The sequence below is a fragment of the Stegodyphus dumicola genome, chromosome 2 (genome assembly GCF_044657685.1).
Source record: "Stegodyphus dumicola isolate Sdum_Otavi_A_Nest chromosome 2, ASM4465768v1".
Classification (NCBI taxonomy): domain Eukaryota; kingdom Metazoa; phylum Arthropoda; class Arachnida; order Araneae; family Eresidae; genus Stegodyphus; species Stegodyphus dumicola.
Window position 1 is genome coordinate 34975424 of NC_140769.1, and position 16771 is coordinate 34992194.

At 32.8% G+C, this 16771-nt stretch overlaps 1 protein-coding gene across 2 annotated transcripts in view; it reads right to left on the reverse strand.

Moving 5' to 3' along the window:
- The window catches only part of LOC118187877 (voltage-gated inwardly rectifying potassium channel KCNH6-like), a 925365-nt gene that overhangs the window by 391673 nt on the left and 516921 nt on the right, over positions 1-16771 (reverse strand). For both annotated transcript variants that reach the window (XM_085810566.1, XM_085810565.1), the window contains one exon: positions 6039-6275. In XM_085810566.1, the coding sequence (XP_085666692.1) occupies positions 6039-6275 (237 nt within the window). The remainder of the gene's footprint in view (positions 1-6038; positions 6276-16771) is intronic.

Consider the following 16771-nt stretch of genomic DNA (forward strand, 5'->3'; position numbering starts at 1 on the left):
TTCTATTCGAAAAATCATTAAACGACTGCGTGAACTTTAATTTTTTTTAAATGTAATTCCGTTACAAATTCATTAATGTAAATATAAAAAAATCTTGGATATCATATAGTTAGAATATAAGCTTTCAATAGAAGTATGGCTTGAAGCCATGTTTTGCCATATTTTCTTTAAAGAACCATATTTTCCATATTTTAGAAAAGAACCATATTTTCCCTATTTTAGAAAAGAACGATATTTTCTTTAAAGAAAATATGGCTTCAAGAAAATGATCAATTAAAATTTTCATGTCAGTAGCACTGCTAAAATTAAAACAAAATATATATTAGTTTCGTAGAAGAGAGAAATATAATTATGCTTGCGTGGAAGAAGAAAGCGTGGAATTAAGAATTACCAAATTATATAAATAATTTAAAACTTTAAATTAGAGAAATATCTCAATAAGTTTCGAAACAACGAATCGGTACATAGTATGAATACTTATTAACAAAATATTGACCTAAATACATTGGAATTAAGCAATGGGAATTAATGAGACCTAAGCTTTTAATGCGTTGAAAAAAAATCTGTAGCAAATAGAATGTGTAGATATGAGAGAGAAAAATGACTGTAATTTTTATTTTATTATTATTATCAGATAAATAGGAAAATTTAGTTTTACATCAAAATCAGTCGACAGAATCACCACAGTTTCACTCTTCGTTTCTACTGCGCACGAAAATGAGATTCATGTGAGTACGCATGCTCGTGAACTTACTAGGCTTAGGCTACGTGTGCTAGTGCAAGTACTATGCTAGTTATTTTATCCGCAAAGCCCTAAAATAGGTGAGTTTTCTATTATCTAAGAAAATCTATTTTGTTATCTACTGGCTATAATTCATTGGTGCAGTAAATGGTGCAGACAGCTATGCTACGCATTTGATGTAAAAATAAGCGAACTTATCATAGAAGCTATAACACTTTGAAAAAAATTCTTTCATATAAACTTTATTCTAAAATATTGCACATGTTCGTTCGAAACTCGCAGAATGAAAACCACTTTTCTTTTTGTATGAAAGAATATATTACGCAACCTTTTCTTTCTATCAGTAATAATATTAAAAAAAATATTTTTAGTAAAGATTTCCTTTAAGTCCCTTTTTTGCTTCAAAATTTGCTAGCACTTAAAAGAATACACCAAAAACAGAATTTATAGTACTTTTAAAATTTAAATATATTGTAACAGATAGTTATGGTAAAATAAATTTAAATTTTTAAATGCAGTTTTCAACGTTGTAACCTTCGCATAGTAATAGTAACTGACAGAAAACTGTAAATTAAATTTTTAATAAATATTCATAAGCAAAGCATGAAATTGTATGCTCAACTTCCAAGGAGGAGCATTCATTAGGGAAAATTGTCATATATTAATCGTAACAAAGTAACAAAAATCATTTAACTTTTAATTTTGTAATATAACTTATCACCTAATTTTAAAATTTGTTAGAACTGAGCAGTTTTTTTATCCGAAAAATTAGTAAATTTCTTTCACTCTTATAACAATATCATTAACTTATGTTATTATTCTATAGTAGTGAAGAAGATATAATTGACTCTAAATATTTTATATTCCTTATATAATAAAAGTTTGCAAATATCTTAAGTAATTTTGTATATTTTTGAGCTCATACATGAACAAATCTAGGTTTGGGAACGAAATATCTAAAAGTGAGCAATTTGTAGAATCTAAGTCTTTAAAATGGTTTCTAATAATTGTAAAAAAATTCTTTCATGAAATGATTAGTCGAAAAATAGTCTCATGATAAAAATTTCGTGTGTTGAAACATTTTGTATTTGATTTTACTTAGTTCTTTTACGTTACATTAGTTTCGTTCTTCAGTGTTTATTCCATTAAATTACCATTTTGAGAAGACAATTGTATTTCTACAGTGTGACGTTTATGAGGTTGTGTTTCTTTATCATAGATTCTTTGTTCGTTCTCTCCCATAAACAGTACAATTTACTTTTCAGATTTTAACATACAAAATAAAGAGTTAAAGCCTTTAACAGACCTAAGAAAATTAAATGCATATTTAAATTATGTACACATTAATTCGTAAAAACGTAGCTGAAACGTAAGTTTCATGTTTAAGTGCTACAGTTCTGAAGAAAAGAAATTATTTTGATATCTTTCTCAATCACAATAATTTTGTGGAGGCTTAGTATAACAATTATACGTAATTTTTACTTATGTATATATACTTAGATGTACTATAACTCGAATTAGAAGAAACTGAGGGACAATCTTTAATCATTACTCACTGAGTACACATAATTTTGTTACCTGCAAACTACAGTTTTCATATGTGGGTGAATAAAAAATTAAATTAATCATTATAACAACACATATTCGCACCACACCTACCATTTACCTCAATTTATTTGTTATATTATTCAAGAATACTTTGTAGCTAGCACACAAAAAATTAATTTATAATATACTTCTTTTTAAATATTGCAAATATTGCGATTTCTTATAATTGCAGACATTATCTACTTATTAAAGTATATGTGTGGTAGTATCTAAATATTTCATATTTGATAAATTCCATTTAATATATATATTAATACATTTATAGAGATAACATTTAAGTAGTAAGTAAAAATACATATACCAGACATGCAATGTGCAAACTCAATCGAAAAGCATGCAAGAACAAGTTAAATCATGCAAATATACAACATGTACATAAAATCCACATTGGAAAATAGAATATATAAAACAGTTAGAAGAAAACATACCAATAGCAGAATAGTGTTAAGTTTAGAAATAGGAACTATGAATTAAATATGATAAGCAGCAGAAATTCATTCCTATCATAATAAGCAGCACACATTTCATCTGCATTTCACATATAATAACCACACATTGTTAGTAAAATCACAATTTACTTTTGCTTGGAAAAAAATCTAAAATTTGAGAATAAATAATCATAATATACATTAATTTATAAATATTTATTAAGGGAGAAATAAATGAATGTTAATTATTAAAGGATAAATCATAATCTTAATGTAATTTTTTTTTAAAATACGTAAATGTACGAAAGCAGTAAAAAAATAAACATACACGTAATACTCTTGCAAACAATAATGCAATTTAAAACTAAATAACAGATTTTACATTCATCAGACATATATTTTACATCTATCAGACTCAATATAATTAATAATAACACATTAAATAAAAAATTAATATTGCGAAAAAGACTTTACAAATTCACATGCGTCTCAAAATCTTCTGCAACTAAATAGTTTTAAAAGCGAATTTAAGAATTTAAAAGTGTCTTCAAATATGTTGTCTTGTTTATAATATTTTAATATTTTAAAAAGAGATTGAAATTTTGATTTTTATTTTTTATCTCAATAATATTTTGTGAATGATATGTGTTATATTTTATACAGAGTTTTAGAGTAACATTTAACTAAAAAGCTATTGATGATAAAAATTGTTAAACCTATAGCAAGATTTCAAGTTCTCGCATTTGTGTTGTTTTACAAGTAATCGTTCAAGTGGATTTAAATTTTAAAACTAACATACTTTAGTTATAACATGTAAGAAATACACAAGAGTTAATTTTTTACAGTTACTCGTAAATGAAAGAAATGGCTGCATAATACTGATATTCTCATTCAGAAGTGAAAAAAAATCTACGATATAATATATAAATAATTATTGAAACTGTTTAAATATTAACAAAAATTTAGAATACCTTAACGAACTTTTAATGAAATCAACAAAAATTTAATTTTACAACTCAACCTTAAATTTTCTTTTATGCTGAATTTAAAATCAAATATTAAGTATAAAATTAAATCTTAAAGTACTTTCTCTCCGTGTTCTCAATACAATTTTTAGAAATCTGCAACTCAAAAATTAAAAATATTTTCGCGAAATTTATACGTTTTATGTAATATCAAACTTTGTGCAATCATTAATTTAAAGGTTCTGAATAAATTATTGTTTTTCAGCTCTTTTAAATTTAAATTCTATATCATTTCTTACAGTTTCTTGGAAATATATTTAAGTTTTCAATAACCACTTTTGGTCAAAAAGCATTCAATTAACTATATTTAAAAAGGTGATTGTTGTTTTAAAAAAGTAAATTAACACCAAGGCTGTTCGCACATTTTAGACGACTTTGCTTTGCTATTAAAAACTGTCCGCTTGGAAAATTATTTTTAATTAAAACTATATTTTTGAAAGTGTAAATTATAGTCTGCTACTTGACAATCTTGTTTTCATGCAAAATGGCGCTTTTGAAGAAGCAATAGACGAAAGGCTAAGTTTGTGCTCTTTCCGAATAAAATTATTCGTATTCAGTTGTTAAAAATGCTCTGAAAGCCATGATGTTTCGGTATCTAAAGCAACGATAGATAGTATTGTCAATAAGAAAAGAAAAAACGTTTGGCTTTAAGGAGAAAAATTGTTCAAAATACATATCCAAGGAAAACACGTAACGTTTCGAATGTTATAAAGCTAAGAACTTTAATGTTAAAAGAAAATATGCGAATCACCGGACAGTTGAATAATTATTAAAATGCTCAGTGCCAACTGCAAACAAAGTGATTAATGCTGATTTGAATTTTAAAAGGCGAAAAAACGTAATGTACATCGTCTTCATGATATATCGCCGAAAACATAAAACGCACTGCATAATTCCCTATGAGAAACAATTACTCGGTCAAAAATAGAAATATGTTGTGACAATAGATGAATCTTGGGTATATTTAAATGACTGCGATAAAAGAGATCCATTATTATCATCAAAGAAATGAATAAAAGCTTAGAACATGGTTCAAAGAATCTAAAGAAAGTTTTTCAAAAGAATTTATGATTGTTGCTGGTTTTTGACGTAACGACAAATGAATGTTAAAGGGAGTGCAAAAAACTGTTAAGGTTAACTCTTTATATTATCAGGAATATATTTCATACAAGGTTTTCAAATGTGAAATATCTTCTCTTGACTTACAGTGCCCTCAATCAGAAGAACTGCATCAAGACAAAGCAAACAGCCGGCACAGCAAAATCCACTGTTAATTTCCTGGAAAAAAAAATGGAACAAGAAACGTATATAAAGGCCCTTCACTAACATTTCTACTAAATCTCATGATGTATCATCTACTGATTTTTATGCTTTTTGGACTTTTAAAAGGCGATTTGCCCAAACTTGACCTACAACCCTTCTTAAAACTTTGGAAAGTTGTTCAAGAAGAACGGGATTAAATACCTCTTTAGATGCTAAAATATACTTTATTATCTTTGAAATTACGGTCCAGAAAGATAGTGGAGAGTAAGGGTTATCAAATGGAACATTTAAAACACAACAATTTTAGATTAGATAAACTATTGTTACGAATTTGGTATTTAAAAAGCTAATGTTAGTTTAATTATAAATTAAATGGTTTTATTTCTCGCGCAGTGCAGCGCGTGACGAATATTAAAAGAAAGCTAAGCCGGAAAATTGAAAATACAAGAGCGCGTGCATTAAATAAATAAATATCTCTTTTTGATTTCGAGAAAGTACTGGAAAATTCTAGCGCGTGATTTTAAAATCTTATACGAGTAAAAGGAGGAAAACATCTCAGTTTGTAGCAGTTGCTTAGTTTGTTGTTGTTTAGAAAACTGCTGTTGTTGATTATAGCGAATTCGCGGATTAGCGTTCTTTAGCTGTTATGAATTACGTTCTATTGTACATTTGAGTAGTTAAAAGATAACTACTGTGAGATATTGTAATACTGCATGATAATTTGAGAAAATTTAAGCATTTTTGTTGTGATAATAATAAATTTTTGTTCATTTTTCATCGGATTTGTGCATTCATTTCATAACGAACCCGTACGTACGCAACACTATTTATGTTAAAACAATGAAAATCGTCTAAAATATGTGCGAGTGGCCTCTGCAACCTAATCATACTATAAGACACACGCATGCGGAAGAGCAAGCACACACGCACACACAATGCAGTATTTAATGTGAAATTCCTTGTTCAACTTACAGGAAAATTGTTTGGATCGGGAATTTTCGCTTCCTACGTCCGCGCCTGCTACCGATGTTCGAGGGGCAGCATAATCCCCCCTTGTCGACTGAGAGTCCGGGTCTTTCCCACAACTCACTGTGACCACATGAGTCCGGGAACGCTGCTGGATGGAGTCCGGAGATTCGGGAGTCAGTTCTTGGTCCTCTTGCTTTGTGCGAGCTCCGGCTACCTTCATTCGCATCTTCTTCAACCGATCTGGAGGTTGGGGAAATTTACATTCAAAAGCAGATAAATGAAAGACAGTTAAAAATCCTTGAACGTCCTATGTGATAAAAAAATTGAATCTTAGACTTGATGCATTTTCATTTAAGTTAAAACAATAAAGGGAACTCTGTCTCGAAGATGTAGAATTAAAAAGCAGATTCACAATTTGAAAAGAATTAAAATAAGTTCAGTTGGATTAAAATGCATTTTTCAGAGCTTAAAATCTTAAAACATTGCATGGATTTTCATAAAAATCTGTTTTAGATAAATTTAATCACTTTAGGAATAATTACGCGATAGCTGGTTGTTGCGGCAAAGCCAGCGAACTATTAAAAATAACATTACCCTTTTTGTGAATGGCATCACTTACGTTTTTTGTATTTATAAATGTTCTTTTGCTTGTTCTATACTTCATGTTTATGTTAGGAAATAAATAAGTATAAAATACTATCTCCTAATATCTGGTGCCGAAAAAACCATTTACGAAACAGGACCTTGAACTTATACTTCCTACTGTTGGATTATTCTTGCTGAAATATTTTACTTCCGACATTAAAACTTAGTTTTGTTTTTTGTTCTTTTCTACTATTCGGGCAATGGCGCCGACCGGTGAAGCTGTAGACAAAATGACGCAACTGAAACGAAAGCGGAAAGCCGTGCGAAGTAATGTTTCTCGCTTTTCTACTGAAATTGACACTTTGAACGATGATTTCTCAATTGAGAAAGTTCAATATATTTGTAATCGCTTAACAACTGCTTTAAATGATATGAAACTAATAGATAACGAAATTCACAACTTCCTTTCTGACGATGAATATGAAAGTGATAATTTGCAGTGTGAAAACTACATAGATACTGGTGAATCCGCAATTTTCAAAGCACGAAAAATTATTCAAAATAAATTATCGCCAACTCCAAATAATGTTACTGCTTCGAATATGGATACCAATGATTTAGCGATGACAATTGGCGACCCTCCTACTACAGTGCCAGTGACTCAACCATATACAGTTAAATTGCCAACAATTAAACTACAGTCATTTACAGGAGAAATTGAACAGTGGCAATGTTTTTGGGAACAGTTTAAATCTTCTATAGATGCCAATCCACATATTTCTGTTGTTGATAAACATGTTTTCCTCAGAGGTTATTTAGATGGTGAAGCTAAACGCCTTGTTGATGGAATTAGCGTAATAGGAGACACCTATGAAACAACAAAAAAATTGTTGGAGGAAAGATATGGAAATAAAGATCGAATTATTCAATCACACTTAAATTACTTAGAACATTTAAATGTTATTCAAGACCCATCTCCTACGCATCTAAATGATCTTTACATAGAATGTAACAGAAGAATTCAAGCTTTAACTGCTCTGGGTGAAAATATTGAAGCATAGGGTAGAATCTTAGTGCCAAAAATTATTCGTGCATTCCCCAATGATATTTGTTGCCGCTGGATTATCTATGCCAAGCGTGAAAAACTAAACGAAGGTAATATTACTAGATTGATGCAGTTCTTGGCAGAAGAAGTGGAAGGTGTAGTTGCAGCACAAAGAGTTAAAGGTACGTCTTTTTCTGATCACACCGTAAAGTGCACTGTAGAAAATTTTAATATCAATTCCAAAACAGTAAACAAACGTAAGAAAATTTCACCATTTTGTTCATTTTGTGATACTACAGGACATTGGCCTCAATATTGTGAAACTGTTACAGACTATGATACTCGTGTTCAGAAACTTAGAACTTCAAATCGCTTCTTTCTGTGTACTAACCGTGGTCATAGAGTTTCAAACTGCCCAAGAAAAAATACTGCACGGTGCACTAAATGCAAGAAAATGCATCATGTTTCTATTTGTCCTCCTGTTGAAAACAATCTACTGCGGATAACTAACAGTGCTGTAAATCACATAATTTTTCCTAAAACAATTTTCACACATTTGCAAACTGCTCGTGTGTACGTTACTGGCCCCACAGGCAAATTAAAACGTTGCATTTTAGATGGTGGTAGCCAAGCAAGTTTTGTTCACACAAACCTCATTGAAAAACTGAAGCTTAAAGTTGTCAGTTCTGCCTCACTTTCAGTTCAAGCATTTGAATCTTTTACTTCACAAGAACAACGTAGATGTGTTCAACTGTCACTTTCAAGTTTGTGGAGCAACCAAGCATTTTTGATCTCCGCATTTGAAAGCTACAATTCCTATACTACACATCCTACTGCTCCACCAGAAATAGTGCACTTTGCTCAGAAGAAAAGATTGAGAATTGCTGATCCTCCGGATGACTCTTCACTGCCCATAGAAATACTTATTGGTGGTGATCATTATTGGCAAATTGTTTCCACAGAAGCTCCAATCAAGCTTTCAGAATCTTTTGTTATGGTACCGTCAGTGTTTGGATGGGTTCTTAGTGGAACAAGAACACATACTACAATCGCTGAGAAGACTTCTGTCCATCAAGTTTGTGTGCAAGTTAAAACTGATTGTTTAAATGATCAGGTACCTCGCTTCTGGGAATTAGACTCCATAGGGATACAAGATGCGCAGAAACGAAAAATGACTACTCGAGATGAAGAAATTTTGTCAGAATTTCACAAAACTTACAACACTGAAGACAATCGAAGAATCGTGTCTCTGCCTAGAAAACCATTGGTCACACCTTTGCCTACAAACAAAATTATAGCGGAGAACAGATTTCATTCTCTTAAAAAAAGACTTGCATCTAGTGATGTGTTAAAGACACAATATGACAACTGCATGCTGAATTACATTGAACAAAGGCATGTTGAAGTTTGTTCCATAGATGAATCCAATGAGAAGCCAGTATATTACCTTCCTCATCATGCAAGAAAGAAAACACAATCTGAAACCAAGTGGAGAATTGTGTTTGATGCTTCCTCGCATGCTCCAGGAATGATTTCACTGAACGATACCTTGGAAGCTGGCCCGAATCTTCTTCCTGAATCTATTGGTTGTCTACTAAGATTTCGATTGCATGAATTCGCTGTTACATGTGATGGTAAGCAAGCTTTTTTACAGTTGTCACTACATAAAGTAGATAGGGACGTCACAAAATTTTTATGGTACAAATTAAAATCTGATTCATCTCAGATTTTACAGACGAAATAACTGTTTACAGATTTACTCGTTTACCATTTGGCCTTACTTGCAGTCCGTTTTTACTCTGTGCTGCGACACGAGAATTGGCTGCAAAACATATCGCAGAATTTCCAATTGCTGCACCAATGATAGATAAACATCTCTATATGGATGACTTTCTTGCTAGTATAGAATCTGAATCACGCATTATAATGCTATATCACGAGATCAAGAATTTAATGTCTCTAATAAAATTGCGTATGGAAAAATGGGCTACAAACTCTTTGAAACTCAAAGATGTACTACAAACACATGAAGAATCTCACAAAACGGAAACAACTGTCTTAGGTATTGGCTGGAATACAACTTCTGATACTTTGAAGCATGCATTCAAGACTTCCCTCTGTGTTTTTACAGACCAACCACTTACAAAGAGATGGTTACTCCGCTGCATTGCTAGTTTTTATGATCCCTTAGGCCTTTTTTCACCGTTTACTATTCTTGGGAAAATCTTATTCCAAGATACATGGATTCTTGGAATCAAGAGGGATGAATTACTACCTGCTAATTTATCAACTTTATGGTATGCAGCTGTGAAAGAACTTGATGACATTTGCTCCCTTCAAATTCCTCGATCCATAGGGATTTTATCACATGTTCCTTTTGCTATTCATGTGTTTTGTGACGCATCTGTTATGGTTCAGTTCTGTACATTGTTACCTTTAAAGGTGACCAATCGAATGTGAATTTAGTGTGTAGTCGCAACAAACTAGCTCCTATAAAGAAAGTTACCTTACCTCGTTTGGAGCTCTTGGCCGCCCTGATGGGAGCACGATTGTTGCAATTCTGTGCTAAAACAAACATCTGTTCGTCAAATGCTACATTGTGGAGTGATTCTGAAGTTGTCTTAGGGTAGATACGCAGTGACCCCAACAAATGGAAAACTTTTGTTAGCAACAGAGTAACAGAAATTATTTCCTATACCATTCCTTCACAATGGAGACACTGCCCTGGCAAAGACAATCCAGCTGACAAACATTCTCGAGGTGTTTCACCATCAACACTAAAAAACCTGGAAATTTGGTGGAACGGCCCTCCATGGTTAATCAAATCTCTAGAATATTGGCCTCATTCTGATACTATTTCTCAAGATTACAGTCATAACTTAGGCAAAGAAAGAAAAAGTTCAGGCCCTTCACATCGTATCTACTCAACCAATCATAAAGGCTGGAAACTACAGTTCTTACGTTGGATTGTTACGTGTAACATCTTGAATTCTTCGCTTTATTCACAACTGTAGGAAACAAAAAAAGTTAGCGGGTGAGTTACATGCCACAGAACTGAATCAAGCTCGTATTTATTGGATACAGACCGTTCAGAAAGAATCCTTTCCTTCAGAATATGAAGCTCTGTTGACAGGAAAATCACTCCCTAAGAAATCAAGGATAAAACAATTTAACCCTTTCTTCAAGAACAATATTATACTTCTTGGTGGTCGACTACAATTTTCTGATTTATCTCATGCTGAAAAACATCCCATATTATTGGAAGGTTCTCATCCTTTTACAAGCCTACTGATACGCCAAACACATTTACGAATGCATCATCTCGGTGTTCGGATTGTACTTTCTCAGCTTCGTTCAGAATATTGGATATTAAGAGCACGACAAGCCATTAAAAAGTGATAAAGACTTGCCTTCCATGTAAAGTACTGAAACAAAAGAGAAGTGAACAGATAGAAGCTCCACTACCAGCTGAGCGAATTCAAAAGTCATCTCCTTTCGAAACTACCGGAATTGCTTTTGCTGGACGACTCTACGTAAAAAATAATAACTCCGTTACAAAAGCCTACATTGTCATCTTCACATGTGCTACAACTCGAGCTATCCACTTGGAATTAGTTTCCGATCTGCGTACTGACGTCTTTCTACTTGCATTACAACGTTTTGTCTCTAGACGTTCACTTCCTCATACAGTGCACACTGATAATGCCACAACGTTCTGCGCTGCAGACAAAGAGCTGAAATTATTGTGGGATACTATATCCTCTGCCAAGGCACAACAGTTTTATGCCCACCACAACATCAAATGGAAATTCATCTCTCCCCGAGCGGCTTGGTGGGGAGGATGGTGGGAAAGAATGATTGGCTCTATTAAGCGATGCCTTTGGAAAACATTAGGTAAGGCTCTTTTGGATGACGCTGGTTTGATCACTGTATTATGTGATATTGAAGCCGCTCTTAACAGTAGACCGATTGTCCACGAATATGGAATAAAAAATGACTCTGAGGAAGCTTTAACAAACTCGCACTTCCTCATAGGAAAGAAATTAACCACTATTCCTTCCAGCCCCACAAATCCTGAAACAAATTTAAATCATATGTGGAAAAATCGTCAACATTTGATGGACTCCTTTGGAAAAGATGGCAAAAGGAATATTTGATGGACTTGCGTACATTTCATCAAGTGCGGAATCCATCTGAAACAAATAAAATACTGAAAGGGGACATTGTCCTACTATAAGAAGATGTTAGACTTCGCCACACCTGGAAGAAGGCCCGTGTTGAGGAGCTAATCCTTGGCCGCGACAAAAGAGTCCGTACTTGTGTTCTGCGCACCAATGGACATACCATTACCCGACCTGTGCAGCTGGTCATCCCCCTGGAGGTTGACCAGGATGGGGAGGATGTTACGGCAAAGCCAGCGAACTATTAAAAATAACATTACCCTTTTTGTGAATGGCATCACTTACGTTTTTTGTATTTATAAATGTTCTTTTGCTTGTTCTATACTTCATGTTTATGTTAGGAAATAAATAAGTATAAAATACTATCTCCTAATACTGGTTTTTAAAGCCACAATTGCAAGTGCAAGATTACTTGGAGTTTATTTGAAGTAGTCAAGTATCATTCGAAAACTATGAAAATTATATAAGACTTTAAATACTTTCCTCTCAGTCTACATAAGTTTCATTGGAACAGCAGAGTGAGCAAAAATCAGTACCTTGTACGATGTGAGTATTAATAATCAACAAGTGTATTTGAAATGCACTCGTTATTAATTCTTTCTGTATTGCATTACTAAGTAATCTAGCCAAATTACTAAGTAATCTAGATGATGATCGGCTATTGTAATTGGCTAAAACTAATAATGATTTTTTGCAAAGATTCCTTCCACGTATTTGGAAATAATTATGAGAATATAAAAATAGGCAAAAGCTTAATATTGATAACTGTTTCATCTTTAATAGTTATGGAAGCTGTAAAACCAATTCCTCCGTTTTTTCAGCTGCTGAAATATCAAGGTTTTTGTATTAAATCACAAGCCATATCTATACGAAACACAGCAACGTTTGGTGAAAATGATATCGTATCTGTTTACTATTGCTATTTGTTAATTTACTTTTACTATTAGCAAATTAGTTTTAAGTGAGAGCTGATAATCATGAAATTTTACAACGAATAATTTAATGAAGCTATGTCTATGTTAAGGTACAATGACACGCCGAACAAATAACAACAAAAATCAGTGTTATATTTTGAAATTTTCACACGACTAGTTTCGATGGTTTTACCGAACCACCATCCTCAGCTTGAAAAAGCACAAATGAACGAGATAGGATATAATGATTAGATAAGATAAGAAAGCCTAGACAGAAAAAAGCTAGTGGCGCAATCTGTTGATGAAGCCAAAAATAAAACATAATTTCTTTAAAGGCCAAAAGTAAAGATGGATTGGAATTAAGATCGTTAACTAGAACAGAAAGATTTTTTTTGAATGTGAAATGCCTCTAAAAAATCCAGTTCTCCAATGGAAGATATTTTTTGAATAATTTTGGAAGCCGAAAAATTGAAAGTGTGATTTTCGGACCAACAATGTTGGGCAACAGGAGACTTCTGTGTTTCCTTTTTTCTAACATATGCCTCATGTTCCTTGACGCGAAATTTTAAGGCTCTCTGAATTTGGCCAATGTAAGTTAAACCACACTGGCAAGAAAGTCGATAAATACCTCAGGAATTCATATCTGGAATGGGGTCCTTGAGTATGAAACTCGAAATTTTATTGATGGGAGAATAAACGACCCGAAAGTTAAATTTCTGCAAAATATGGCCAACTTTATAGCTAACTGATGGAAAGAAGGGAATGACAACAGAAATTATATAATCTCCTAAAACAAAAGCATGCCTTTTAGTGTGTTGCGATGAGTATTTTTTAACTGCTTGATTAATAATGTTGGGTGAAAAGCCTCTGTCACACGCCGAAAGGTACAATGACACGCCGAACAAATAACAACAAAAATCAGTGTTATATTTTGAAATTTTCACACGACTAGTTTCGATGGTTTTACCGAACCACCATCCTCAGCTTGAAAAAGCACAAATGAACGAGATAGGATATAATGATTAGATAAGATAAGAAAGCCTAGACAGAAAAAAGCTAGTGGCGCAATCTGTTGATGAAGCCAAAAATAAAACATAATTTCTTTAAAGGCCAAAAGTAAAGATGGATTGGAATTAAGATCGTTAACTAGAACAGAAAGATTTTTTTTGAATGTGAAATGCCTCTAAAAAATCCAGTTCTCCAATGGAAGATATTTTTTGAATAATTTTGGAAGCCGAAAAATTGAAAGTGTGATTTTCGGACCAACAATGTTGGGCAACAGGAGACTTCTGTGTTTCCTTTTTTCTAACATATGCCTCATGTTCCTTGACGCGAAATTTTAAGGCTCTCTGAATTTGGCCAATGTAAGTTAAACCACACTGGCAAGAAAGTCGATAAATACCTCAGGAATTCATATCTGGAATGGGGTCCTTGAGTATGAAACTCGAAATTTTATTGATGGGAGAATAAACGACCCGAAAGTTAAATTTCTGCAAAATATGGCCAACTTTATAGCTAACTGATGGAAAGAAGGGAATGACAACAGAAATTATATAATCTCCTAAAACAAAAGCATGCCTTTTAGTGTGTTGCGATGAGTATTTTTTAACTGCTTGATTAATAATGTTGGGTGAAAAGCCTCTGTCAATATCTATAGCTTTTCATTAATTTAGTTCTTCAGCAAGGAATAGTTTCGAGAAGCAAACTTAAAGAGCACGGAAAACATAGGAATAAAATAAAGCTAACTTTTGTTTAGTCGGATAACATGATTTAAAGAGTGATGGAAGACAAACCTATGGACGGTTTACGGTAAACCGTAGTACTGAAGTTGGATGTATTACGTGTGACCAGAATGTCGAGAAACGGAAGAGAATTGCAAGTCTCAAGTTGAAAAGTGAACTGAATAGCAGGATCAATAGAATTCATTGTTGAAAGAACTTTATTTAAATCATCTTTATTACCTTCAAACAGGGTAAAAGTATCGTCTACGTAGCGGAACCATACCGAGAAGTTTAAAGTTTCAAACAATTTAGTTCATAATAATGCATGTAGAACTGAATAGCAGGATCAATAGAATTCATTGTTGAAAGAACTTTATTTAAATCATCTTTATTACCTTCAAACAGGGTAAAAGTATCGTCTACGTAGCGGAACCATACCGAGAAGTTTAAAGTTTCAAACAATTTAGTTCATAATAATGCATGTAGATATGAGCCAGGATGGGACTGAGGGGGCTTCCTATGGCTAATCCCTCAGTTTGCTTGTAATATTTATTTTGGAAAACAAAATGTGTTTCATACAAAGTTGAGTGAGAGAAATTAGCTCATCAATTTCGATGCAAGAGAAATGAAATTCGCGAAGTCTGGTTTCTAGACATCTTAATGCACCCTCCACTGGAACATTGGTGAATAATGATTTTACATCAAAAGAAACTATGAGTAAATTTCTAGGAGAAATGTTTTTAACTTTTTTTACAAACTCTATTGAATATTTTATGGTGTAAATGTTATTGTCTAATAGAGTTGAAAATCTAGAAACTAAAATATTTAGCTAATGGATACGAGGCAGTACCCAAATTTGATATTATAGGGTGGAAAGGAATACCACTTTTATGAATTTTGGGAAGAACATATAATCTGGCACAATTCGCAATAGACGAGATAAGCGAATGTTTTAAGTTGCTTGAAATGATTTGTGAATATTTGATCGCATTTTTATTTTTGACAGGTTCGAAGGTGAATGATCTTTAGGGATCGGATTATATGGTCCTTCGTTTAAGAGTTTAGTGACATCATCGATGTACGTGTTCTTATCCATGACGACATAAAAATTCAATAGAGTTTGTAAAAAAGATTAAAAACATTTCTCCTAGAAATTTACTCATGGTTTCTTTTGATGTAAAATCATTATTCACCAACGTGCCAGTGGAGTGCATTAAGATATCTAGAAACCAGACTTCGCGAATTTCATTTCTCTTGGATCGAAATTGATGAGCTAATTTCTCTCCCTGAACTCTGTATGAAACAAACACATTTTTTTTTCAGAATAAGTATTACAAGCAAACTGAGGGATTAGCAATGGGAAGTCCCCTCAGTCCCATCCTGGTTGATATCTACATGCATTATTATGAATCAAAATTGTTTGAAACTTTAAACTTCCCGGTATGGTTCCGCTACGTTGACGATACTTTTACCCTGTTTGAAGGTAATAAAGATGATTTAAATAAAGTTCTTTCAACAATGAATTCTATTGATCCTGCTATTCAGTTCACTTTTGAACTTGAGACTTGCAATTCTCTTCCGTTTCTCAACATTCTAGTCACACATAACACATACAACTTCAATACTACGGTTTACCGTAAACCTTCATCGGCTTGCCTTCCACCACACTTTAAATCATGTCATCCGACTAAAGAAAAGTTAGTTTCATTTTATTCCTATTGTTCACTTCCACGCCTGTCGAATTAATTTCTACCTTTTCTTTGCCCTGCGTTGGCAACACGCTTTTGAGATTTGTCGTTCGTAGAATTCGGTCGCTAAAAGCGTAGCTGGCCTATAACGGTTGTAAATCCTTATTTTATGCTTATCTGTACTCCTGAATTATTACTAAATGTTTACGTGTGAATTTTATATCATTAAATGTCTTCAGTTTGATTTAAATACACCAAGAGTCTTGAATTTATTAAGGATATTAAAAAACGAAACTGCGTCATCCATGTCGGCGCCATTCTAATACGAGGATCGTCAACACCTATGTTTTCCGTGCTCTTCCAAAATGTTTGCTCCTCCAAACTTCCCTTGATGAAGAACTAAATTTTTAAAAGTAATAGCTTTTGACAGAGGCTTTTCACCCAACATTATTAATCAAGCAATTAAACAATTATCATCTCAACACACTAAAAGGCACACTCTTGTTTTAGGAGATTATAAAAATTACATTGTCATTCCCTTCTTTCCATCAATTAGCTATAAAGTTGCACTTATTTTGTAGAAATTTAACTTTCGGGTCGTT